At 40.8% G+C, this 26,479-nt stretch overlaps 1 protein-coding gene across 3 annotated transcripts in view; it reads left to right on the top strand.

Annotated features, from left to right (window-relative positions):
• TTC39B (tetratricopeptide repeat domain 39B) overlaps positions 1 to 24,911 on the top strand; it is a 97,644-nt gene extending 72,733 nt beyond the window's left edge. For 2 of the 3 annotated variants that reach the window (XM_084834535.1, XM_084834534.1), the window contains exons 7-19: positions 2,596 to 2,660; positions 3,174 to 3,279; positions 3,582 to 3,647; positions 6,629 to 6,737; positions 7,378 to 7,445; positions 7,531 to 7,590; positions 12,190 to 12,351; positions 15,670 to 15,761; positions 17,311 to 17,431; positions 18,093 to 18,204; positions 19,362 to 19,479; positions 21,635 to 21,751; positions 24,157 to 24,911. In XM_084834535.1, coding sequence (XP_084690661.1) covers positions 2,596 to 2,660; positions 3,174 to 3,279; positions 3,582 to 3,647; positions 6,629 to 6,737; positions 7,378 to 7,445; positions 7,531 to 7,590; positions 12,190 to 12,351; positions 15,670 to 15,761; positions 17,311 to 17,431; positions 18,093 to 18,204; positions 19,362 to 19,479; positions 21,635 to 21,751; positions 24,157 to 24,253 — 1,293 coding nt within the window. In that variant the 3' untranslated portion in view covers positions 24,254 to 24,911. The remainder of the gene's footprint in view (positions 1 to 2,595; positions 2,661 to 3,173; positions 3,280 to 3,581; positions 3,648 to 6,628; positions 6,738 to 7,377; positions 7,446 to 7,530; positions 7,591 to 12,189; positions 12,352 to 15,669; positions 15,762 to 17,310; positions 17,432 to 18,092; positions 18,205 to 19,361; positions 19,480 to 21,634; positions 21,752 to 24,156) is intronic. The other variant, XM_084834533.1, reaches the window with a different exon arrangement.
• Positions 24,912 to 26,479: the final 1,568 nt, after the last annotated feature.

Below are 26,479 nucleotides of genomic sequence, written 5' to 3'. Positions count from 1 at the left end.
AAGTAAGTGCAGAGAGACAGCCAAAGTCTGAAGGAAGAGGAGAGACTGAAGAATGAGCAGGAAGAAGCAGCCTAGAGAAGTCCAAGGACAGCTAGGTTAAAGGAACTTGCATTTTGCAACTTTTATTTTAATGCCTTTTGTATCACTAAATGTGTAAATACATTTAATTGTAATTTGTTTACTTTAAATCTACTAGTAACTGTTGTGGTTAAATCCAGTGTCTAGAGTGTCAGTCCCCCCACGTCTACAGCCTAGACCCCACGTTACTGGGAAGGGGAAGTTTAAAAGAAGGAAGGTGGGACTCTTCAGGAGGCAAGAGATCCTTAAGGAGTTGCTCAAGGGGTCCATGTCATAAGGGGAAATTTGACAAAGCCATTTCCAGTTCTTTTCATAAATGGTGGCTGGAGGACTACAAATGCACTTCAGATAGAACACATTTGTTCACAGGTGACAAAAATACAGGAAACTTGAAACGTAAATCCAAGTTTCTGTGTGGCTATCAACTGGAATTAAAAATTAATACAAGCTCATTTAAAACTGCATTTCTCTGTCTCATACATACATGCGTATGCACACACATGTGCGTGCACGCACATGCATACCCTATAGGCTTGCATACTTCTTAGTTGAGTTCATTGTAGTATTTTGGACATGGAGACGTGGGATTTCAGAGGTATGAGTGGCTTATGCTTCTAACTCCCTCTTGTGTAGTAATTTGCAAAGTGAGATTCATGAATATCAACTGGGTAAAATGTATGTATTTACTGAGTCATCTTGAGCATGCACATTTTATCCTGTATGGTATCCACGAGGTTCTTCCATTGGTTATTAAAGCAAAAAGATTGAGGAGCAAGAGGTGGTATGATCAGGAAGATCTCTTTCCAAATGTACATTATACAATTGTCAGCACTCTTTGCTTTGTCAGCCATTTTACTGACACATGCTGTAGCACTGGGTGCCACAGGTATTCACTGTTGTCTTCAGTTTTTGTGACCTTGGATACATTAGTATTGCATTGTAGACAATTGTTGCCATCCATTTATCTTGTTCCAGATCATTATTAATAGACCTAATCAAAGTCCCTAAAAGAGCCATCTTGTGGGCTTGACGCCCATAGGATAAAGTGCTCTAATGTCACAGCACTCCAGGTATCCATTGCGATGCCAGCAAGAACCCAGAAGGGGAGGAGGAATTTTTTAGCCTTTCCATCCTCTGGAAATCCTTTATAGATTCGATGAGCCCATCTAACTCATTCATCTCGCCATGGATGGGGATGGTGGCTGAGAAGCCTTTGAATCCAATGGAGCAACAGTCTCTCCGTTCCCCACCAACTGGCACATCCCCTTTCTTCCCTATTCTTCCTCTTCCCATGGACAGAGCTCCACTCTCAGGAGAGGGAGCCTCTGTGGAGCGTTCCCTACCAGCTGGGCGGGAATCCTGGCTCAGAACTCCCATCCAAAGTTGTAGCTCTGTCTGCTGCAAGGATAGGCATCTATGGGAGCTCTGGGGGCCAATTTAGCCCCCCAGACCTCTTCCCAATGGCTCACACATGCACACACACACACACACACACACACACACACACACAGAAATTTGGAGGGTGATGGGGGCCACATGCGACTCACGGGCCACATGTTGCCCACCCCTGGTCTGCTACCTCAGAAGGGGAAATCATTAGCATTCTATGGCCCCTCAGACAATGTTTTAGAAGATCTAGTTGTTTGCCTCTCCACTGTAAAGTAAGGGTCATGTCACACCTCTACAGATCACAGCTCTTGCCATTCTGTTTCCTATTAGTAATGATACCTGGAAAGGCTTTTACCTGTTCCATAACCATTGTTCTTAGACTTTAGTAAGATACTTTTTGGCCAAATCACACTTAACTGCTATATTCCTACACATGATCTTGTATACTGTATTAACTATTTAGGATTGTATTCCTTGACAGCTGGCATATAGTCCCTGTATCACAAGATAAACTTAATACATCTTAATGATTAAATAGTTCATTACTAATTATGGATCATGCTGCTCTTTACATAAGTATACCCATGGTATACTATATACATGGAGTATATCCAGCAGCACATGCACTGAATCAAGAATGAGACAGAGTTCAATGAAGTATTCAATATTTGTTTTTACTAAGGATTACAGGAGATGTAAAGTTTCATGCATCTGTCGTCTTGTTGTTGTTGTCGTTGTTGTTATATCAAGTTATTTTTAGATCCTTATAGCACCATCTAGTGGTGTCCCATTTCAGTGGCTGGATATATAAATATGAATGGGTCTGTGACTATATAATAAACTTTGCTTGATTGATGTATAAATACGTATTTCTGTCAGTTTTACATTTGGAGAGCATTTACATGGAATTGTAAAGCATTTACATATAAAGAGTGTTTCCTTGATTACGTATACCTTACACATATGTCTATATTAAGCTTCATTTATAAGTATAAAAATGTTACCTTTCAAGCTATTTCCAATGTATATGTTTCACAGGCAATTTGTTCAAATTAAAAGTCCACATATAGATATGATCTTCAGAACTACACTGTTTTGGTTAATATATTTTTAAACATTTTCCCCCAGGATGAAAATATGATCAATTTCATCAAGGGCGGCCTCAAAATCAGGACAAGTTACCAAATATACAAGTATGCTGCTATGACATTTAGGTTGTTGTTGTGTGCATATTCCAGCGAATTAATTCTCTGTCACTACAAAGGTAATGGGGAAATGGTGAAAATGAAAGGAAATCAGGGCAGATTTACTTTAACTTCCAAGAGCTCATTCAGTCCCCCAACAACTGTTTGCCAGTAGGAAATTGTGTAATTATTGTATTTGTAGGCAGCCGAGTACTAAATGCTTGCCCTCTGTTGAATTTATGATCGGATTCTCCTAGGGAAGGTATCTGTGTTTTTCTTGTTACTCTGATAAGCAGTGATGGTGCTATATAATTAATACAGGACATCTGAGCAAAAATATTTTTTGAGAGTCTAGATTTGGATGAGGCCAGAAGTTGTCACATGATGAGCTAAATCTTCAAAATAAGTGCAGTTAATTTATAATGATGCAGGTGCATTTCTGCTAATCTTACATTGTTGTATATTATATTAATTGCAGTTTCTATCATCCCATTTAACTTGAAAACTTTTTTTAATCAAAAGAGAATGTCATCAAGTTCTCCAGATGTCTCAGGACAGCAAAAGCAGGAATGAAACATACCACCAATTTGAAGGAGGTGTGCAACTAGGAATAGGAGCATTCAATTTGGTATGCATCTTTAACTTTCAAATGTAATCTAGCTTTCAGTGCACAAATTCCTACATCAAATATGATCCAAAATGCTGTGATTTTTACAATTAAAGACTCACAGTTTTTCAGGCTTGTGTTGGAATAATAGCGATCTTTCGGAATTTTGTCCGTACATCTGCTGCAGCCTACCATTGTAATGTTTCAAAGTTATCTGAATGTACGCTGAATTTTTTTTAGGTTTTGCCCGTTTTCTTTGAAATATTTTGGTGTTGAGTGGTATATATAAAACTGATGGAATTCTTGTTACTTGTCTGTTGTAGATGCTGTCTCTTTTACCAGGAAGAATCCTCCGGCTTCTAGAATTTATTGGGTTTTCAGGCAATAGGGTATTAAATTTTGTTTACGCTATTCATAATTCTTGCACGGTGTAGAAGCCAAGAGTATAGTGCACCTGGACAAGCTCTGGCTGTTGTTGGCTAAGCTGCTCCGATACCATGGATTGGGGAACTATAGGAATAGGCAGCTGATCATGTACAACTTGTTTTTTAAGTTTTGAAGTAATTTGCGGTTTTAAAACTATTTATTTTATTAACATTTATATACTGCCTTATTTGCTAAAAAGCCATCAAGGTGGTGCACAGCAATTTAAAAGAATAAAACCTTAAAACAATAAAAATAAGAATATTGAAAACATTATAACATTAAAACAACTGCTTAACTTAAAAGGCAAAATTAAAGAGATGTGTCTTCACATCTTTTCTAAAAGTCAAGAGATTGGGAACAAATCAGTTTCTGAGGGAGCTCATTCCACAGTTAGTGAGTGATACAGGAGAAAGCTGTTTCACACATGCCCAACAAACAGCCCTCTGTGGGTAATGATGCCCTCACAAAAGCCTCTCCTGCAGATCTTAATACCCATGATGAGATGGATGGTCCCTTATATAGACAGGTGCTAAGCCATTTAGGGTTTTAAAGGTTAAAAGCAACACCTTGAATTGAGCCCAGAAAGCAACTGGCAACTAGTGCAGGTCTTTCAAGACAGATGTAATATAGTTCTGATACTGTGCTCTAGCTAGCAAGCCTGGCTGGTGCATTTTGCACCACTTGTAACTTCTGGACACTTTTCAAGGGCATAACCACTTAGAGCGCATTGTAATAGTCTAAACATGATATAACCAAGGCATGGATATCTGTTGCCAAATCAGACTGACTCAGGATCAGAGTTGGTGCACCAAGCATAATTGTGCAAACACACTCCTTGCCACCACTGCCACCTAAGATCCAGGGACCACATAGGATCAAGGAGCAGCTCCCAAGCTATGTACCTGATCCTTCAGGAGACGCATAAGCCCTTCCAGAACAGTTTGAATCCCAATCGGGCTTTCTAATGACCAGCAACAATTCTGTTTTATCTGGGTTTAACCTCAGTTTATTCACCATCATCCAGCCCATTATCAAACCCAAGCAACATTCAAGGGTTTTGACTGCTTCCTTGGTTTTACATGACAAAGGGCAATAGAGCAATATTTAAGTGCCATTATAAATTATTGTTGTTTTTTAGCATCTCAGTCTTGACAAAACAGGTTGTGATCTCAGGTGCTTTTCTATCGAACAAAGCTCTTATCACTTTGAGGACCACTTCTGCATTTTTATTAATTCCAGAGGGCTGCATTGCTACATTAATAGTGGAAGTGCATTTCTGTTACAATTTTAATGTTGTATTTTCAATTTAACCTTTCACAATAAAGTCCCCTTTTATCTCTATGCCACATAGCATGCTCTCTCAGAACCACTTTCTCTGTTAGCTTTTTCTCCTTTCTCTCTCCACTCCATAGCCTTCACAGTCACATTCTTTCTCTCCTCACCCTGTCTGTTCCCTTCCCTTTTTCTGTTCTTGCAGCCACAGCTTTTTCAACACTTCCATCTCTGTTCTCACACACACACACACACACACACACACACACTTCTTATTTCTTTTTCTGGTCATCCCCCCCCCCATTTATTTATTTATTTATTTAAAATGTTTGTGGGTTGCCTTTTTGGGTTCACCCCTCCCAAGGTGATTCCCAACATGTAAATTTACAATATATCATCAACAATAAATTTGAAACCATAACAATAACGTCAATATTCAATGATCTTATAGTGCAGGCAAGTTGATATCAGTGAAGGTGGTCAATACCAGCAGTTTAAATTGGGCCTGGAAACACACTGGCAACCAGTGCAGGTGGTTGCAATATAGGTGTCACATTATCCAGCTGCCTAACCCCCATCAATACTCAGGTAGCCTTGCATACCAGCATTGCTAAAACAGTTGTAAAGTTACAGATTAACACACATTGTGCAAAAATACGTTTTAGATTTAATGGTATATCCCTTTATGGGGCTGTGCTCATAGGCCGTTTTACTTACATAACCCCATTTGCACATGCCCAAACAATTACCTGGATTTCAGCCAGAATGGTACAGTGGCTAGAATGCTGTTGCACTTGGATGTGGGCATCCCAAATCCATACTCAGCAATGAAACATCCTGCTTAGCCTTGGGACAGCCGCTGTCTCATAACAAACCTACATCATAGGTTTGCTGTGAGGCTAAAATGTCACTCTTTGGAGAAAGGGTAGGATAGAAATGCTTTATTTTAATAAAACGTTTTTGTACTGCCCTTTATTATATCAGATTTCAGCATAAAACAAATGCAGATATAGTGAATTAGACTCACTGTTAGTTCAGTTCTGTACGTAATACAGTGTGAATAGTAAGCATGGACAGTATGCAGCTGATCCTGTCCTGCTGTAGAGATATGCAATTGCAGCAACAGTTGTCTCCCTTGGGAAGGGGACATGCACAGCCACTCAGCATGAGGGTAGGAAACTCGACAAGTATTAGAATGAATGAGGCAAAACCAACTGGTTGGGTCCAGATTTTATTCTGGGAGTGGGAGTAGCCCCTGAGTTGAGTTCTGGTTGAAAAACAGTGGAAGTTTACAGATTCCTCACTCTGCAGCACCCAGCTTTACCTCCCCTTCTGTTCCAGAGGGTCCCCCAACCCTCCAGAGTAGATCTGTGGAGGGGGGGGGATCAATAAAGATTGCCTCACTGGATCAGAAGGAGCCCTTTCATCCATGGGAAGCTTATGTTGGATCCAACCCAATGTGGGGTAGATTTGGTAGTTGAATATTTCCTTTGTTATGCATTACTACACCAAAAGTATTCCACAACACAGTGGCTGCCAAAATTGCCACTCTATCTTGAAGGTCACTCTTTCCTTTTCGCATGCCTTTCTTTCCCTGCAACTTGAAATTATTAGTACTACTAGAAATGTTAACACTATGTCTTACCTAGTACGATTTTGTGGTTGCTGATAGGAGCTGGGTCTCCAGCAGTTACGGGAAGGGGCTTCCGGTGCCAGTCTGCGGGCCATACTGTGCACTTTCACCTTGCTGCTCTACCACACTTACGTTTCGTTAATTCTAGGTAAGAACTGAGAATTAAGCCCTGGGGAACTACGTGGGAAGACTGCATATTGTAATCTAATCTCTAGTATAATATTTTAATGGGGTATTTTATTTGTTTTATTACACTGTATTTTCAGCAGTGCTACCCCTAAGTTCATAGTTTGAAGTAGGTTTGAGATCCTGGATTAGTTGGATTTAATGGCTGATAAACTGCTTAGAAGTGTGGGGGAGGGGAAAGGAGGGAAGGAGAACTCTGCTCTAAGGAGGTGAGGAGCATGTGTTCCCATTTCAGGCTTCTGATTTGTTAAGTACATTTTGGTAGGAGCCTGTCTGCAGCAGCTGTTTGAGGAGAAATAAGTTAAGAATTATAAAGCATGTTTAATCCTGGAAGAATTGTTTTTTATATATTTTAAATCTCATTTGGGAATTTCAGTACAACAATAATTTCATGTATTTTGTTCCATTTCCAACATGTTCACTTTCCACATTGTTTGTTGATAGCAGTTTAATAATCTTTATGATGTCTCATTAAAATATGTTTTTCTCTTGTATGTGAAATAGTCTAATTTTCTACTAAAGCTATACAGTACTGAGTCTGTTTACAAGTGTCAGCTCTCATACACTGTCAGTACTGAGAGAGGATGTTGTTACCCTTACAGGAACAGGGGAAGCTAACCTCTCGGAAGCAGGTGCCCTCCTTCAGCCTTACCTTCAGAGGTTTCCAAAGGTGGTGGTTGTTTTCTTCACTTCATAACGGTGGTGGTGGTGTTGGTGGCGAACAGGTTGTAATTGTCGCTTTCTTGTTTATCAAGGGTGCCATCATTCTGTTTTATGATGCCAGAATAGACATATTGAAAGGAAATTTTGAAAAGGTAATGGATTTACCCTTTTTATAATAAAATCTGAGATATTGCTTTAAGGATCCTCTTAGTTTTTAGAGCTCTTTTTATAACTGAGTTGGCATTGAAACCAATAGCCCGTGGCCTCTAATTTGACAATTAATTCATAAAACATGTTTAGCTTATTTTTAATAGATCTTTATTTTAAAGCATTTCACTACAAAACAGATTCTAGAGCAGCTTACAAAAGATCAACAGAATAAATAAAAAACAGTCCCTGCCCACAGGCTTACAATTTAAAAGACATGACACTCTGACCTGATTTGCATGTAACGAGAAGCCACTTTGGGTGAATTTCCCCATGGGGTTTCTTGTTGTGGCCGTCATTTTGAATATTGGGGGGGCACCATTGCTTCTCGTTACATGTGAACCCAATGAGGCTGGGTTGTTGGGGTGGTTGACAAGCCACCCCAAACCATGGGCTGTTTTAAGGTTGCAAATGGCTTGTCAACCACCCCAACAACCCACCCTTGACAGGTTTGCACATAAGAAGCTAGTGCCCCTCCGCTGCACCCTGAATATTAAGAATGGTGGTTGCTACCGCAACAAAAAGCCCTGCGGGGGAAATAGACCCATCCCTGGTGGCTTCTTATTACGTGCAAATGGGCCAAAGGAAAAAGGACAGGGGTTGGAAGGGGAAAATAAAGCAAACTCAGGCAACAGTTCTTAAGGTTACAAAGTTCTTACGCTGACCAACTTAAATGGAAACAGTTGAGGGAGGGAGGAACCAAAAGGCAGCTGATCTCTCAACCGAGCCAGTGGAGTGGGCTCTGCTGTCCCATCTCTTTCTCTGCTGCAGCCAGATGAAATGCTCCTATGTGACAGTTTTGGACACAGGATAATGTTTTCACTGATATATCCAACTGAATGCAGAATGCAGAGTTCCAGAGAATTGCAAGGACAGACAAGAAGGCCTTCTTACATGAACAATGCAAAGAAATTGAGGAAAAGAATAGAATGGGAAAGACTAGAGATCTTTTCAAGAAAATCGGAGATATCAAGGGAACGCTTTGTGCAAAGATGGGCATGATAAAGGACAAAGAAGGCAGCGACCTAACAGAAACAGATTAGATTAAGAAGAGGTGGAAAGAATACACAGAAGAACTATACAGGAAAGGTCTGAATGTCCCTGATAGCCATGATAGTGCGGTCACTGAACTTGAGCCGGACATCCTCGAGAGTGAAGTCAAGTGGGCCTTACGAAGCATTAGTAACAACAAAGCTAGCGGAGATGACAGTCTTCCAGCTGAGCTATTTAAGATCCTCAAAGATGATGCTGTTAAAGTGCTGCACTCAATATGCCAACAAATTTGGAACACTCAACAGTGGCCACAAGACTGGAAAAGGTCAGTTTACATTCCAGTTCCAAAGAAGGGCAATGCCAAAGAGTGTTCAAACTACCGTACAATTACACTCATTTCACATGCCAGCAAGGTTCTGCTCCAAATCCTACAAGCTAGGCTTCAGCAGTATGTGAACCGAGAACTACCAGAAGTACAAGCTGGGTTTCGAAGAGGCAGAGGAACCAGAGATCAAATCGCCAACATTCGCTGGATCATGGAGAAAGCAAGAGAATTCCAGAAAAATGTCTATTTCTGCTTCACTGACTACACTAATGCCTTTGATTGTGTGGATCACAACAAACTGTGGCAAATTCTTAAAGAGATGGGTGTACCAGACCACCTTACCTGCCTCCTGAGAAACCTGTATGAGGGTCAAGAAGCAACAGTAAGAACCGGACATGGAACAACCGATTGGTTCAAAATTGGGAAAGGAGTATGACAAGGCTGCATATTGTCGCCCTGCTTGTTTAACTTATATGCAGAGTACATAATGAGAAACGCCAGGTTGGATGAATCACAGGTCGGAATTAAGATTGCTGGGAGAATTATCAACAACCTCAGATACGCAGATGATACCACCCTAATGGCAGAAAGCGAAGAGGATCTAAAGAGCCTCTTGTTGAGGGTGAAAGTGGAGAGTGCAAAAGCTGTTTTGAAACTCAACATTAAAAAAACCAAGATCATGGCATCTGGCCCCATCACTTCCTGGCATATAGAACGGGAAGAAATGGAAGCAGTGACAGATTTTATTTTCTTGGTCTCCAAGATCACCACAGACGGTGACTGTAGCCATGAAATTAAAAGACGCTTGCTCCTTGGGAGGAAAGCTATGGCAAACCTAGACAGCATAGTAAGAAGCAGAGACATCATCTTGCCGACAAAGGTCTGTATAATCAAAGCTATGGTTTTCAACCCTGACTGCTCATTGGAAGGACAGATACTGAAACTGAAGCTCAAATATTTTGGCCACCTAATGCGAAGAGAAAACTCACTGGAAAAGACCCTGATGCTGGGAAAGATTGAAGGCAAAAGGAGAAGGGGACGGCAGAGGATGAGATGGCTGGATAGCATCACCGATGCAATGAATATGAACTTGAGCACGCTCTGGGAGAGAGTGGAGGACAGGAAGGCCTGGCGTGCTATGGTCCATGGGGTCACGAAGAGTTGGACACAACGACTGAGCAACAATGTTTTCATTAGTATGAAGTTAATACCAAACCGCTTAGGGCAGGAATGGGCAACATGTGGCTGTCCAGATGTTTTGGCCTACAACTCCCATCAGCTCCTAGTCAGTATAGCCAGTGATGAGGACATACGGGAGTTGTAGGCCAAAACATCTGGAGGGCCACAAGTAGGCCACCCCTGGCTTTGGGCAATCTACTTTGAATATTTGTTCTCTATTTTAGCTACCTCTATTACTCTTTTTAGCATTTATAATTTGTATGTCTTTTAGGATATTCTTCACACCAAATTCCTGAAAGTAATGACAAGTTCACACATGTATCATTTATCTAAATAAGTATTTGGATCCAAAGGTGTTTTGTATGGGCAGAAAGCTACTTCTGCTTGAGCAATGTGTCCCCTCCATTTCTTCCAATACCACCTCTCCACACCACAGTCTATGATGTTTCCCTTATTGTCAGGGGTGGCTTTCCACCAGCACAGGGGGCCTCAGTGGGAAGAGGAGGCAAGAAAGCTCCATTTCATGAGCAGAGTTCCATTCACACATCTTTGGCTATAAACCAGGATCTTTCCTGTGAACAATACCTACAGAAATGTGATGTGAAGTGTGTACGGGAAATACTTCCATGCCAACCAGTGGACTCCTGAGTTTGATTAGAAAGCAAGAAGTAGATGTATTGAAAAGAAAGTAATTCCTTTATATAATACATTCACACTTCTACATGTCAATGGGTATTTAAGGATGGGGATTGCTTGCAAGAACGTTTTAATGTAAATCAAGCATGGGGAACCTCCGCCCACAGGGGTTCCCTATCTGGCCCACCAGCTTCTTCCCCAGGCTCCACCCCCTCTCCCCAAGCAGGGAAAGTTCTTATTCCGGTCAGCACCTGATTGGAGATAAGAGCTTTTCTCTGCCACGCTGTGATAATGCTGCCTTTCTCAACGCAGCAGGGAAAGGTAGCTAAGTTCCTATGAAGATCATTCTCCCCCTCCATGAGCAGTGGAGTGTAGCACAGAAAGGTAAGGAACTGCTCATGAAAGGAAAGAGTGAATTCTTCCCACATGGACAGAGTTCCTTTTCAGCACCTCCTTTTCAGTGCTGCACTGATGCAGTGAATTTCATATGAAGAAAGAGATCACTCTCTCCATGGGCAGTCGCTTGCCTTTCCATGGCAAAAGGAAGTGATCTCCTTCCATGGGCAGTTTGCTGCCTGTGTGTGTGTGTGTGTGTGTGTGTATTTGTGTATGTGAGAATGGGGTATGTGGGCATGCCAGCAGTGGGAGTGGCCTTAGCCACTGCTGCCATGTGGCCTCTGATGTGCTTGGCCAATATGGCCCTTGGGCCAAAAATGGTTCCCCACCTCTGATGTAAATGTTGAATTAATAACCTGTTTCTCTGTTTGGAGTTTGACAAAACTTCCACATCTACTAAACAAACGGAATTGGCAATAAAGTGACATTTTTAAGGCAAAGTATTCTCAGTGAGCTAATCTGACGGGGAGAAACTACCCTGCTGTAAAAAAATTTAAAAATAAAGATTAGGTGAAGGCCACGAAGTCAGGGCTTACTTTTATCTCAGCTTTGAAGAGAAGAGGAGAAGGCACAGGGAGCCACTATTTGCTTCATGACAGCAAAACCTTCATGAAGAATAGATGTATCCTATTCCATTTCTTAGAATGCTAGGGACATACTTCTTAGACTTTGAACCCCATGAATTAAAAGAAGCTATGTACATAACAAATATGTAAACTCCTTGTTTATGTTTCTGTGTAGTTACATTCCTCTTCAAAGCCGCTTGCTCAAGATGAGCAGTAAATGGTCCTACTTTCTTCCCACCTAACCTCCCCCCTCATCACACCTACACAGAGACACAAAATAGCAGTTATTCATTTAAATATTATGAAGTCATAATTTTGCTAGTCATAAACATGAATAGCTTGGTAACTTTTCTAACCACAATTTTTATCAAATAAAAGTCCATAATTGGAATTAGAGACTTCATTAAAAGTAAATTACATAACTTCTGTAATGTAATTTTGAATTCTAGGCTCAGGTAACATTCCAGGGTTGCATTGCAGCTCAGCAAGAGTGGAAACAGATCCATCACCTCTGCTACTGGGAGCTGATGTGGTGCTACTCCTTCCAGCAGAACTGGCTTCAGGCATATCGGTATGCAGATCTACTTTGCAAAGAAAGCAAGTGGTCAAAGGTAAAAGGGTGATCAGATTTTTTTTATGAAGTGGTGATAACGCTTCATAGTTATAGTTCATGATAACTTTCCCAACATAGGCACCCTCTGAGTTCCATTCCATCTACTACATTTGTGTGTTAAAATTCAAGTATTCAGATGCTCTAGCAACTCTTGAGTACTCTTCTCTGCTACAAGTCCAACTTACCACTGACTTGTGCTGAAGTTGTTTTAATCACCAACTGAGCTGCAGCAACCACCTATTGGGAAACAAAGTGGAGGGTTTGGGAGTAAGGAGTTACTCCTTACAATGGAGTAAGGGCCATTGGAGATTGGGTCTGTATATTTTGTTTGATTGTGATGAAGAGAGAGATGTTTCTGCCCAAACCTGCTATGTTAGAAATTCCAATTCAACCCTGTACTCAGTGAGCTATCCTGTCTTCATAACCTCTTTTGCCTTCCCCCTGATGTCTATCTCCATTCTGGCTCACAAAAAGGTAATCTTGTCAAGCACGTTTACTACAGTTTACTACAGTATTTCAGGAAGGTCATAGAATCATAGAATAGTAGGGTTGGAAGGGGCCTACAAGACCATCGAGTCCAACCCCCTGCTTAGTGCAGGAATCCAAGTCAGAGCATCCCTGACAGATGGCTGTCCAGCCCCATCTTGAATGTCTCCAGTGTGGGAGAGCCCACCACCTCCCTAGGTAATTGGTTCCATTGTCGTATTGCTCTAACGGTTAGGAAGTTTTTCCTGATGTTCAGCCGGAATCTGGCTTCCTGTAACTTGAGCCCATGATTCCGTGTCCCACATTCTGGGATGATCAAGAGGAGATCATGGCCTTCCTCTCTGTGACAACCTTTCAAGTACTTGAAGAGCGCTATCCTATCTCCTCTCAGTCTTCTCTTCTCAAGGCTAAACATGCCCAGTTCTTTCAGCCTATCCTCATAGGGCTTTGTTTCCAGTCCCCTGATCATCTTTGTTGCCCTCCTCTGAACCCTCTCCAGTTTGTCTGCATCCTTCTTTAAGTGCGGTGCCCAGAACTGGACACAGTACTCCAGATGAGGCCTAACCAGGGCTGAGTAGAGAGGAACTAGTACTTCCTAGGATTTGTAAGCTATGCTTCTATTAATGCAGCCCAAAAGAGCATTGGCCTTTTTTGCAGCCACATCACATTGTTGGCTCATATTCAGCTTGTGATCTACCACAATTCCTAGATCTTTCTCACTTGTAGTGTTGTTGAGCCATGTATCCCCCATCTTGTAACTGTGCATTTGGTTTCTTTTTCCTAGATGCAGAACTTGGCATTTATCCCTATTAAATTTCATTCTGTTGTTTTCTGCCCAGCACTCCAGTCTATCCAGATCACTTTGAATTTTGTTTCTGTCTTCCAAAGTATTAGCTATCCTGCCCAATTTTGTGTCATCTGCAAATTTGATCAGCATTCCCTGCACCTCCTCTTCCAAGTCATTAATAAAAATGTTGAAGAGCACTGGGCCCAGGACTGAGTCCTGCAGTACCCTGCTCCTTACCTCTCCCGAGTTTGAGAAGATCCCCTTGATAAGCACTCTTTGAGTCCGATTCTGTAGCCAACTGTGGATCCACCTACCTGATCGTTGTTTTATCTAGCCCACTTTGAGCTAGTTTGCTCATCAGGATATCATGGAGTACTTTGTCGAAAGCTTTGCTGAAGTCGAGGTATATTATGTCCACAGCATTCGCACAGTCCACAAGGGAGGTTACTTGATCAAAAAATGAGATCAGATACATCTGGCAGGATTTGTTCTTGACAAGGTTAGGGAAGGGATTGGGTGAATTGCGTTTGTTGCCAGCATAGCTCATTTTATAGTGATCAAATGGTTTTACTGTACTTAGGCTTCAATCCTATGCATGTTTAAACAGAAAGAAGTTTTACAACTCCCAGCATTCCACAGCCACCATTATTAAATAATAAGTCGGAAAGGAAAGGTTCCTCCTGTGCGAGCACCGGGTCATTACTGACCCCTAGAGGGATGCCGCTTGCACTGACGTTTTCATGGCAGTTTGCCATTGCCTTCCCCAAATAAGTCAGAACAGCTCCACTATTATAAGAAGTCCTCCCAGGACAAGACATTCCATAGTTCTTAGCTCTACAACTGAGAAGGTCCTACATTTCCTACTTCCACTTATACATACATCTCTAGCTGAAGGGATGCTAAGGATTTTAAATTATATATTTCCCATTTTGCAGCACTTCATGCAACAGACCTAATCTTTAAGAGCTCCACACTATAGATGTTGCTCCAACTCCTCGTACAGTGTCTGCATTCCAGCACCACTGCTATCAGGAATGTATACTTCTGGATGGATATGCTGGAGGCAATTGGGCTGACATGCACAATAAAGAGATTTTAAGCATTACACTTATTATGTGGAATGTGTCAATAGGAAAAGCCTTATAGTGGTCTCTACATGTTCATACTTGCAGATCACAAAAGTTAACTGAATTCATATGGGTAGAAACTTTGGTTGAGACATGCAGGACATAAAGCACTTAAGGCTTTATAAGCAATAATAGATCAGTTATTTCCCATTCCTGCACCTGCCACTGCCTTCCTTGGCCCATGTACTGCTTTGTACAGTGCCTGTATGCATTTTATCCGGATAGCTGTTACTGGAAAAATACACTGGCTTTGTTTGTGTCACATACAAAGCATCATAACCTGTGATATTATATGAAACTGCCTGTAGGAGTATACTGTTAAATAGGTTTCCCATAGTTCTGGTGGTGCCTTCCAGCATTTCCAGTAATTCTGCTGACTCCAATGTTTAAATCTTTGCAGCCAGCATAGTTCCTATAATGCTGGATTGCAAGAGGCAAAATACTGTGTCTTCATCTTGCTTAGGTTACTATTTGGATGTTGTCCCACTGTGGAGATGTATATTTCACTTAAACTGAAGTCAGTAGATCAAGCTGTACTGAAGCCGATAAGTCTTAGTGAATAGTTTCTTATTACAGCCACATGCCATACAACAGGTGCATGATTAAAAGCCACAGATCAGAACATCCACAGACTTGAGCAATAGTTTTCATCTATCTAGGGAGTCATACCGTGGTATTTGACTTAATCTAATTATTTTAAAAGGGAAACTCTTAACATGAGCATCCACTGCTAATTAAAAACACCTTATGGAAGTAATGTAAATCATGGAGCTATGACGACATAAAAATCATAGGGGAAAGAAAATATATGAAGCAATATTCAATGTTTTCATAGGAAGATGGTTAAATGACACATGAACAAATGTGTTGCAAGAAATGATAGATGGTCTGAATGCTTTCATTTTATTTTTCATAGGCAATATATATGTTCCAGAAAGCTGCCATTTTGTGTATGCTTCCAGATGCTGATGTGAAAACAACAGGAGAAGACATTGTATCTTTGTTTAGGTAATTTTTTTAATTGCATGCTTGAAGCTAGACTAAACAGCTATGGAAGTAATTTCCTTTCAATGCATGTGGCTTGAAGGTTTCATTTTCAACTGTTTTCTCTTGTATCGTTGTCACAAACCTGCTCATCTGAGAGAGTTTGACCAGATGTTTTTATGCAGGGTCAAAAATTGTGACAAAAAACTCCTCTGGGATTTACTAGAGTGTCTTCCGCCACTAGCTCCTAGTGTTTACACTCCAAAGTAGGGATCCTTTATGGAGAAAGTACTTACAAAAGTGAATGCTGGATGCAGGTCTGTCATGCTCTTTTTGAGTGAATGTTTTTTTTCCCAGGCTCACCCACTACCTACTTCTCCTCAAGCCAGTAACGCAACTAGTATATCTAGGCATGTGAATATATTATTGAATATAAGTCTCTACTCTGGCTATGCATTGCTGGAAGCTTCTTGAGCCAGATTTAGGAAGTTAGTAGGCTAGAAATCAACATAGTTATGTCTGGATATGAAATGTGGCTAGAGACTTCTACAGGTTGGGTGATTTCTGACCCTTTCTCTGCCGTCCCCCTCCAGGAAAGACTTGCTTTTTCAAAAGGAAACTTTAGGGGACAGATTTTTTTTTTAGACTCTTAACCAGTCATGCATACTGGGTGGGGCTTAGTGTCACTTGTGATTCCAAACTAGCTAACAGGGATCTTAGCTTTGATTTATTCGCTAGGTGCAATCCAGAGTCCTGGACATGAAAGCCCTAAGCAGCTTGGAACCAGGTTACCTAAAGGATTGCATTCTCCCATTTGAGTGCCCGATTTTTAAGATCTTCTGTAGAAGCCCTTCTCTTCGTCAATATCTGAAGCATATTTGGCAGGAATGTGAGAGAGGGTCTTTTCAGGGGCTGTTCCCTTCCTTTGGAACTTCCCCTCAATGGAGGCTCACTTTGTTCTTTACCTGGTGCCAAAAAAGCTATAGGCCACCAGGTGAGCCTCTCTGGGGAAGGCATTCCACAGACGGGTTGCTACCACTGAAAAAGCCCTCTCTCTTGTAGTCACCCACTTTGCTTCTTTTGGCAGGGGCACCTGTAAGAGGGTCTCAGGTGATGGATGACCTTAGGGTAGATAGATATGGGAAGAGACGCTCTTTCAGCCCCAAGGTGTTTAAGCTTCTATGTATGTCATAAGAGCACATGTAAGGAAATAATGTTACAGTCAGCTTGCCATCTTCTTACTCAAGTCTTTTATTCTCTTTGGTCAATGTAATGTAATAGGGAGATAGGAGACTGTATATACCATCCTGAGATCCTTGGAAGAAAGTGAAATAAAATGTAATACATACGCTTCCAAAATGTCTATTTTTAAAAAGATGTCAATTCTATCTGACATTCTCTAGGTGTAAGCACCCTACTAGTGCATAAAGCTAGATTTTAAGATAGAATTAATCACAGGTTTGGAAATTAGTGGTCTAGAGGAGGTTAGACAAAGGATCTTGGTAGTAGACAATTAGAGTTGTATATTTTTTTAGGTTTTAGTTCTTTAACTCCACTGTTTTTCATCTTGTAGGCAAGTAGAAGGCCTAAAGCAGAGAATTGCAGGAAAATCTATCCCAACCGAAAAGTTTGCTGTGAGGAAAGCACGACGCTATGCAGGCTCTCAGCCAGTGAAGCTAATACTACCTGCTCTGGTATTTACAGCAGACTTACTTCAATCATACTTTGAGTGACAGAGTAAATATGTGTTCGTATTCCTGTGAATAACATAGGATGAATCTGTTTTCACTTGGCTTTGTCAAAGAAGCCTCACCTATTTATTTTTTGTCTTGCCTTTTAACTTTTTATGAAAATAGAAGGCACGATCTATTGAGGCTTCATGTAATATTGAGCAAAGTAGATTTAGACATATGCAGCCTTTTTGGATCATGCACAGTATGAAAGCTCCCTTGCTTGAGGGGTTATGAGCACTTCCCTGACATCTCCGTCCCTTTCTGGGTAGATATTGTACATGGGTTAATCTCTTAGCAAACTGAGCAGATTACATATTCTAATGAAACAATGTAATATATCACTCCAGGCCATTCCAAAAGCATTTCCTGGATGCAGAAGTTAAGGTCAGAACTCACGGTTATCCAGTGAGTTAGACTAGGAACTGTTTCTTACAAAGTATCAAAATATAACCTAAGAATATTATTAGTGTTTTTCACCTAATTTGAAAGGAATATAATATAGAACATAAAATGCTCCTGAGATTGTTCAGAAGTTCAAATACTTTTATTAATTATTTAATAAATATTTATTATTGGCTTACTGTAGATATTTATGAATAGGTTCGTTTCTTGTTTTTGTCAGGAAATGATGTATGTCTGGAATGGCATTTCAATTGTCGGCAAGAGAACTGACCTCACTGAGAATTTATTAGTAACAATTGAAAAAGAAGAAACTGCTTTAAAAAATGAAACTAGTAAGTAATATTTTTAACTACTGAAATAACGGTTATAGAGGAAGGTTTTTAATGAATTGATTTGGAGCATCTAAATATATCCTGTGAAGAAAGAGGTGACTGGTCTGAATTGATTTCTGTATTCTTTCATTCTATATTGGCTTTCATTAAAACTGTATTGGCTCCAGTGATAAATAGAAACCTGTTATTTGCATACAATCCCAATCCTAGCACAATCCATGGAAACTCACATTGACAAAACTCACCTAGCAACCCCACACCTTTGTTGGACAACATGTAAAGTAGGATGTTCAACAATGGTTGTGCGGAGTGAAGCTGAGTTCAGATCGTGAATAAGGCCAGCTGTTCTTTATCTTCTGAAAGAAGTTCAGCCAACTATAAATTCTCTTCACTCTTTCAAAGAATGTAAAATCTCAATTTGGACTTGCAGTAACTGTGAAATCAAACTGTAGAATACTGTTTATGTAGGCTACAAACAGCTGCTGATTGAAGAGTGGGAGGAAACAGTGAAATTCTAAGTAGTCCAATAAATTTCAAGACTTACAGACCCATTGGCTTATTTGAAAGACAGCATCTATGTACAACAGGTGCTTGGTCTTCTGAATTGTTGATGTATGTTCAGCCTTTTTTCTATGCTGCTTTTACTTTCTGTTGCAACTAAAAAAAATTATGCTAGCAAATGCAGTAAGAAAAAATATTGCTCAAGAGATCCCTAGCTTGAGACTGCTATCTGTTTCAAGATTGCATAGATCAATGTTATACAGAGCTGTGAATATTTAATACATAATTTTAGCGTAACCATCAATAGGCCTACACCTTGCATTATATGTAGTCACATATGTACATCTTGAGGTACCATTTTGTCATATTAGCAGGGTTTTTTTACCAATACTCAGATTTAAATGAGTTGAAAAGGGTGAGTAGTAGTGGAGAATATGGAACAATATATTTCTGAACAAGCATTTACTGAACAAGCATTTTATCTATTCAGTTGCTTTGAATAAGAAACTATATATAACTGAATATATATGTGCCTGAAAAACCTGTTCTGTCCACTGCTGGCATTTGATAGCTCTTACAGATAATATAGTAATCATTTTCACATCCATCATTATCGTGTTTATAATTCAAAACTCGGTGTTGTTTTATTTTTTAAGATCACAATGAATACTACATGGATGACATCTGTCTACTGCAGCTGCTAAAAGGTCTATGTTTAAAACATTTAGGAAGACTCTTGCAAGCAGAACTCTGCTTCAGTCAAGTTATTCAAAGGTAAAACAGGAATTCGAATGTTAAGATATGGTGATGTTCTGCAACATCATACAGTAATCAAGAACATTCCCTTTCCGTAGTTTTTGCACTTAAATCTAGAGTAGTTGATTGTTATGTCACATTCTTAATATAGTGTCTGAAGAGCTAGAAGAGCCATTGTGATGTAGTGGTTAGAGTATTGCACTGGGACTCAGGAGACCCAGGTTTTACTCCCCACGTGGCCATGATGCTCACTGGGTGACTTTGGGCTAGTCACTGACTCTCAGCCTAACCTACCTCAAAGGGTTGTTTGGGGGATAAAATGGCGATAAAAAGGATCATGTAAGCCACCTTAGGCCCCTCACAAAAGGAAAAAAGATGGGATACAAATGTAATAAATAAATATATTAAATAAGTGATCCTCTGAGCTGGTATATGGGTCAGTGGTTGCAAATCCTTCTTCAGCGTTTATTGCTGAGATGGTCAACAAAAAAAAATCAAAGAGTGTCTCTGCCACATTTCCTGAACTTCTCCGTGCTTGCTTGATCAATAATTTAACCTCTGGTTTATGACATGGCAAGGCAGTTTGGGGGGGGGGGGGTACATATGGTTGCTACCACTTTTTTTTCTGCCAAAGTTCTTCTGCATTTAACAGCAGCTCGACACACAAATTAAGCAGTTGAAGTTTTTCCTTGGCATGGAGCAAAACGTAATGGGCCAAGCTTCACCTGCTAAATGTGTGTGTCATGAAGCAAAGGTGCAGGGATCCCTGTCTTAACTTGACCATGCTTACTATCTTCTGTAGGAGTTTGGCACCTTCTCATCAATCTGGACTTAGTTCTGGAAAGTAAATGTGTAAACACAACCTTGGGAGCATATTAGATAGCTAATTTTTAACTGACAAACATTCATATATGTAGAACTTCAAAATAACACTGGGAAATGGATGGGGGAAGTATAACTCTTGGACCTGTCTGCAACTTTTGATACCATCAACCATGGTATCTTCTGGATCGCATATCTGGGATGGGCATAGAAGGTTCAGTGTTGCGGTGGTTCTGGTCTTTCCTGGATGAACAGTCTCAGAAGGCAGTGCTTGGGGTTTTCTGCTCCAGCCCATGGCCATTGGACTATGAAGTGCTGCAACATTCTATCTTGTCCCCTGTGCTTTTCAACATCTACGTGAAATCCCTGGGGGAAAACATTTGGAGGTTTGGGCTGAAGTGCCATCCATATGCAGATGACACTCTGCTCTGCCTCTTGTTTCCAACTAATGATCCTAGGGAGGCTACTGAATGGCAGGGGCAGTTTTGGAATGGATGAGAGTTAATCCAGACTAGACAGCAGTACTGTGGGTACAGAAACCGATTAATCTGGATGAAGGATTACATCTGGCCTTAGATGGGGTTGCATTCCCCCTAAAAGACCAAGTGCTCAGCTTGGGAGTGTGCCTGAACTCGGCACTGTCTTGGGAAACTCAGATGGTAGTGGTGGCCAGGAGTATGTATTACTAGCTTAGGCTGGTATACCAGTTGCAACTTGCAACCCTATCTGGAGAGGGAGGATCTTGCCTGGGTTATTCACGCTCTGGTGACATCCAGGCTGGACTGCTATAATGTGCTGTATGTAAGGGGCCCTTTAAAGATGGTTCGGGAACTTCAGTTGGTGCAGAATATGGCCACCCAGATATTGATGGAGGTGGTCAGCTTACGTGGCACCGCTACCGCACCAGCTGCACTGGTTGCCAGTGTGTTTCTGAACCCAATTTTAAAACTGCTGGTTTTAACTTTTAAAGCCTTAAATAATTTTGGCCCAAGTTACTTGAAGAACCACCTTTTCTCTTGCCAGCCTGCTCTCACTCTGTGATCATCTGCCGAGGCCCTTCTCGTCTGCCTACCACCAAGGACAGTTAGGCTGGTGAATATAAGGGGGAGGGCCCCCACACCTCTGAAATCATCTTCCATTGGGGGTTCACTAGGCCACTTCTTTGCAGATCTTTAGGAAAATTCTGAAGCCCTGCCTATTTTTTCTGGCTTTTCCATAAGTTCTTGGGCTCCTTGTTCAAGGTAACAGCTGTTATTTTTTTTCCCAAATAGCCATAAATAAATAAAGTAAGTAGGTATGTTTTATGTTTCGTTCCCATTAATAATGACATAATGTCCTCTTGACTTCTTAGTGAGAAGCAGCTGAAGTATGATAATTACCTAGTTCCATATACGATGTTCGAGTTGGGACTTCTGTACAAACAACAGGATGAAAGAGAAAAAGCAATAAGATTTATAGAAGCTGCGAAGTAAGTGATGGATATCTTAATACAACAACAGTAGGTCAGAACAAGTAAGTGTGAAATCCTGTGTGGATAGTCAGTAGCCTTTGAACTCAGAGGCTGCCAACTATCCAATGGAGGGTGGAAGGACAGTGGAGACAATCATCGCCTCCAGGCTTCAGGTGCCCTGCATTTCTGCTAGACAGGCGATTTCGTCCATCTAGCAGCGGCACCTCAAAGGGGGAGGGAAGGAGGCTGGGGCAGCCATAGGAAATGGCATAAGGCAGCTGCTGCGGTCTCCTTCCCCGTCTTCCCCCAGGAATGCCCCTTTTCCCCATCTCCTGCTCCGTTTTCCAAGTGCAGAAAGCTAACCAGGGTGGTTCTCTCCACACTGGCTATGAGGGGCAGGGGGCAGGAGCACAATCTCCTGGCTATGAGCTCGGAGCCAGGCAACCAAACTGTTCTAGCCCTCCCCCACCGCTCCCAATGCTTTGGGCATACAATTACTCTCTAAGCTTATTTGCTTCAGCACACTTGGCAGTTTGCCGTAGTCAGTATATGGACACTGTTAGTGCAACTTTTATTATTACTATTTGTAGGGAAGCTCTTGCAGAGGGTTTGTGTGTGTATCTTACAGCCCTTGCACCCACAAATGATTGCTTGATTAGGATGAATATTTTAGCAAAGTGTTTTGGAATCTTCAGTCCTGTCTCCTTTCCTGAGTACTACATTATTTTTAAATTTGATGGCAGGGAGTAAGGAGGAGCTGGCTGAGAGTTCGTCTGTGTATCAAAATTGTTAGAGTACTTCTGATGAGTTAAAGCCCTGAACTGTGATACATGCATAATTCAATACACTCCAGTAACTAGAAAAGAAACTGTGAATTGGACATCTATACTCAATCAAAAATGGGAACTCATAATGGTCCAAACGATCCAGACAGTAGAAATTTGTCTCTTTGTTTAACGATGTATCCCCTGCCCTTACGAGTGAATACTATAATAAAAGCAAATAAAAACAATCCACAATAACACAATAATTATTAAACACAGCATTCTTAAAAGCAGAGCACCAGATAAAAACTATATCAGCTAATGCTAAAACAGGACTCTGAAATTTAAAACAAATCTTTGCCTGACACCAAAACAACATTGGAGTTGGTGCAAGTTGAATCTCCATGGGAGAGCATTTCATAAATTGAGTGCTGCAGCTGAAAAGACCCTCTCCCCAGTTGCCACCCACCTAGTCATGGCAGAGGCACCTAGAAAATAATCTCCATTAACAGTCTGACTACATGGGCAGGTACACGTATGACAAGGAAGCCCTTAGCATACCCAGACTCCATGCACCAGCACTTTGAATTGTACTTGGAAACATTTTGCCCAAGATACACTGATACTAGAAAAGTCTCAAAGGGAGATTTTTGTATATCTCTCAAAACAGGAGGACTCCCAAATGGTGAAGCAATTCCCACATTAGCTAGGAAGCTTCAGTTTGTTACATACATAGTCCAGGAATTCAAAGGTTATTACAGAAGTTTGGAGAGGGGGAGAGAGAGAGAGAGAGAGAGAAGAGAACACATTTGTAACTAGAAAGAGGGGACTCTAAATGTACCCTAACACGGTACTTCCAGGATACCCTGTAAACTGAAATTTGGTACATCATCGAAGACATACTGTTGTTGTTGTTGCTCAGTCGTTACGTCATGTCCGACTCTTCGTGACCCCATGGACCATAGCACGCCAGGCCTTCCTGTCCTCCACTCTCTCCCAGAGCGTGCTCAAGTTCATATTCATTGCATCGGTGATGCTATCTAGCCATCTCATCCTCTGCCGTCCCCTTCTCCTTTTGCCTTCAATCTTTCCCAGCATCAGAGTCTTTTTCAGTGAGTTTTCTCTTCGCATTAGGTGGCCAAAATATTTGAGCTTCAGTAAAGACATATCAGTAAAGTACTAGACAAATCTAAAAATAGGACATTTACAATGCAATCCTATATATGTCTACTCAGAAAAAGTCCCATTTAGTTAAATGGGTCTTACTCCCAGGTAAGTAGGTATAGGATTACACCCTCAAGAGAGTAAATACCTGGGGCATAATAATAGGTTTGCATGTAGCAAGCTGATATGGAGAGGGCATTCCTAGTAGGAGCAGGAACAATTAACTGTGCTTTCATAGTACAAGCTAGTAGTGTAGGGCTTTATTTCATTTTATTCTGTTTTTCCGCATAAAATCCACTCAAAAGAGCTTACAAAGAAAATACTAAGATGTTAGTATTAATTACTAGAAATTAGAAGATGTCATTATTTTTATGCTGTAATTTTTTTATTTAGTTTTCTTCTTTTATTGCTGTATGAAAAAAAAACCTCCAGAAAAAAAGAACAGAGTACATGATAGTGGGGGCAGTTGTCCAACTAACTTGTTGCTTTTTGCAGAAACAATTATAAGGAATATTCTATGGAATCCAGGTTACACTTCAGAATCCATGCAGCACTTAACAGTCTAAAAGTAACTCCTGCTCCAACGCCTTGACGTCATCTGAGGGTGATGCGTAATACAAGTGTCTACAAGTTATTGTTTGAAATCTTACAAAAATCATGTAAATGATGTAACAAAAGAGATGTCGTTTATATTTTCTATCATTTGTGATATTTGAATGTTTGTCATCCTTTTGAGTGCTGCTTTTTTCTATGGTGCACTTCCATATCTCTGCTTCACATTTTAGAAGACCTATATTTTGTTTATAATTTAATGCTTGACATGAAAAGAGAGTATTTAAAAACAGTTGGTGCAATAAAGAGTAATTCAAAATTTATTTTTTTATGAGAAGACTGATATTGTTCATGTATGAAACTGATGATTCTGTTCAGTTTCAGCATTTCATGAAAGCTTGAATTTCTACAATATCTTTCTCAATTAGGACTTTTAAAAGAAAAAGTTGGCTGCTGGTAGCCCTAGTTGTGTATTTGGATTTGAGGCTTGGATTTACATACCAAAGATCTGACTTATCATATTGTAACCAAAAAGAATGAATGGCTTAAAGTCATTTCATGAATGTTAGCTGGACTTCAGTGCAATATACTGACAATGTATATCTAAACAAAATTAAGGAAGGACATTTTTTGTTGCCCTCTAAAGCTGTTTTTTGGATACATGCAAGAAGTCTTTCTCAACTGTTTAAGGTTACAGTAAAAAAGAAAAAGAAACCCTGAATAATAGTAGCAGTTTAGTTGTTTGTTCCACTGTATGTATTTAATCCGCCACCAAAGGTCAGTACTCCTACTACTGCATGTTTTTGAGGGAGGTGTTCCAGTTAATTATGAATATTTATTGAGAAAATTGACACCCATAGAGTATATTTGGTGTATCATCATGGCATGAGCTCTTTGTTGTTGTTCAGTCGTGTCCAGCTCTTCGTGACCTCATGGACCACAGCACGCCAGGCCTTCCTGTCCTCCACTCTCTCCCATAGTGTGCTCAAGTCCATATTCATTGCATCAGTGATGCTGTCTAGCCATCTCACCCTCTGCCGTCCCCTTCTCCTTTTGCCTTCAATCTTTCCCAGCATCAGGGTCTTTTCCAGGGAGTTTTTCTTCACATTAGGTGGCCAAAATATTTGAGCTTCAGCTTCAGTATCTGTCCTTCCAATGAGCACTCAGGGTTGATTTCCTTTAGGATGGACTGATTTGACCTCCTTGCAGTCCAGGGGACTCGTAAGAGTCTTCTCCAGCACCACAGTTCGAAAGCATCGATTCTTCGGCACTCAGCCTTCCTTATAGTCCAGCTCTCACAGCCATACGTTGCTACTGGGAAAACCATAGCTTTTATTATACGAACCTTTGTCGGCGAGGTGATGTCTCTGCTTCTGACTATGCTGTCTAGGAGTGCCATAGCTTTCCTCCCAAGGAGCAAGCGTCTTTTAATTTCATGGCTACAGTCACCGTCTGTGGTGATCTTGGAGCCCAAGAAAATAAAATCTGTCACTGCTTCCATTTCTTCCCCTTCTATATGCCAGGAAGTGATGGGGCCAGATGCCATGATCTTGGTTTTTTTAATGTTGAGTTTCAAACCAGCTTTTGCACTCTCCACTTTCACCCTCAACAAGAGGCTCTTTAGATCCTCTTCGCTTTCTGCCATTAGGGTGGTATCATCTGCGTATCTGAGGTTGTTGTTAATTCTCCTGGCAATCTTAATTCCGACCTGTGATTCATCCAACCCGGTGTTTCTCATGATGTACTCTGCATATAAGTTAAATAAGCAGGGCGACAATATACAGTTGTACTCCTTTCCCAATTTTGAACCAATCGGTTGTTCCATGTCCGGTTCTTACTGTTGTTTCTTGACCCTCGTACAGGTTTCTTAGGAGACAGGTATGGTGGTCTGGTACTCCCATCTCTTTAAGACTTTGCCACAGTTTGTTGTGATCCACACAATCAAAGGCTTTAGCATAGTCAATGAAGCAGAAATAGACATTTTTCTGGCATTCTGTTGTTTTCTCCATGATCCAGCGAATGTTGACGATTTGATCTCTAGTTCCTCTGCCTCTTCGAAACCCAGCTTGTACTTCCGGTAGTTCTTGGTTCACATACTGCTGAAGCCTAGCTTGTAGGATTTGGAGCAGAACCTTGCTGGCATGTGAAATGAGCGCAATTGTACGGTAGCTTGAACACTCTTTGGCATTGCCCTTTGGAATTGGAATGTAAACTGACCTTTTCCAGTCTTGTGGCCATTGTTGAGTGTTCCAAATTTGTTGGCATA

The sequence above is a fragment of the Heloderma suspectum genome, chromosome 2 (genome assembly GCF_057233095.1).
Source record: "Heloderma suspectum isolate Gila_16-S chromosome 2, 16-S_ref, whole genome shotgun sequence".
Classification (NCBI taxonomy): Eukaryota; Metazoa; Chordata; class Lepidosauria; order Squamata; family Helodermatidae; genus Heloderma; species Heloderma suspectum.
This window is presented reverse-complemented; position numbering and strand designations above follow the sequence as displayed.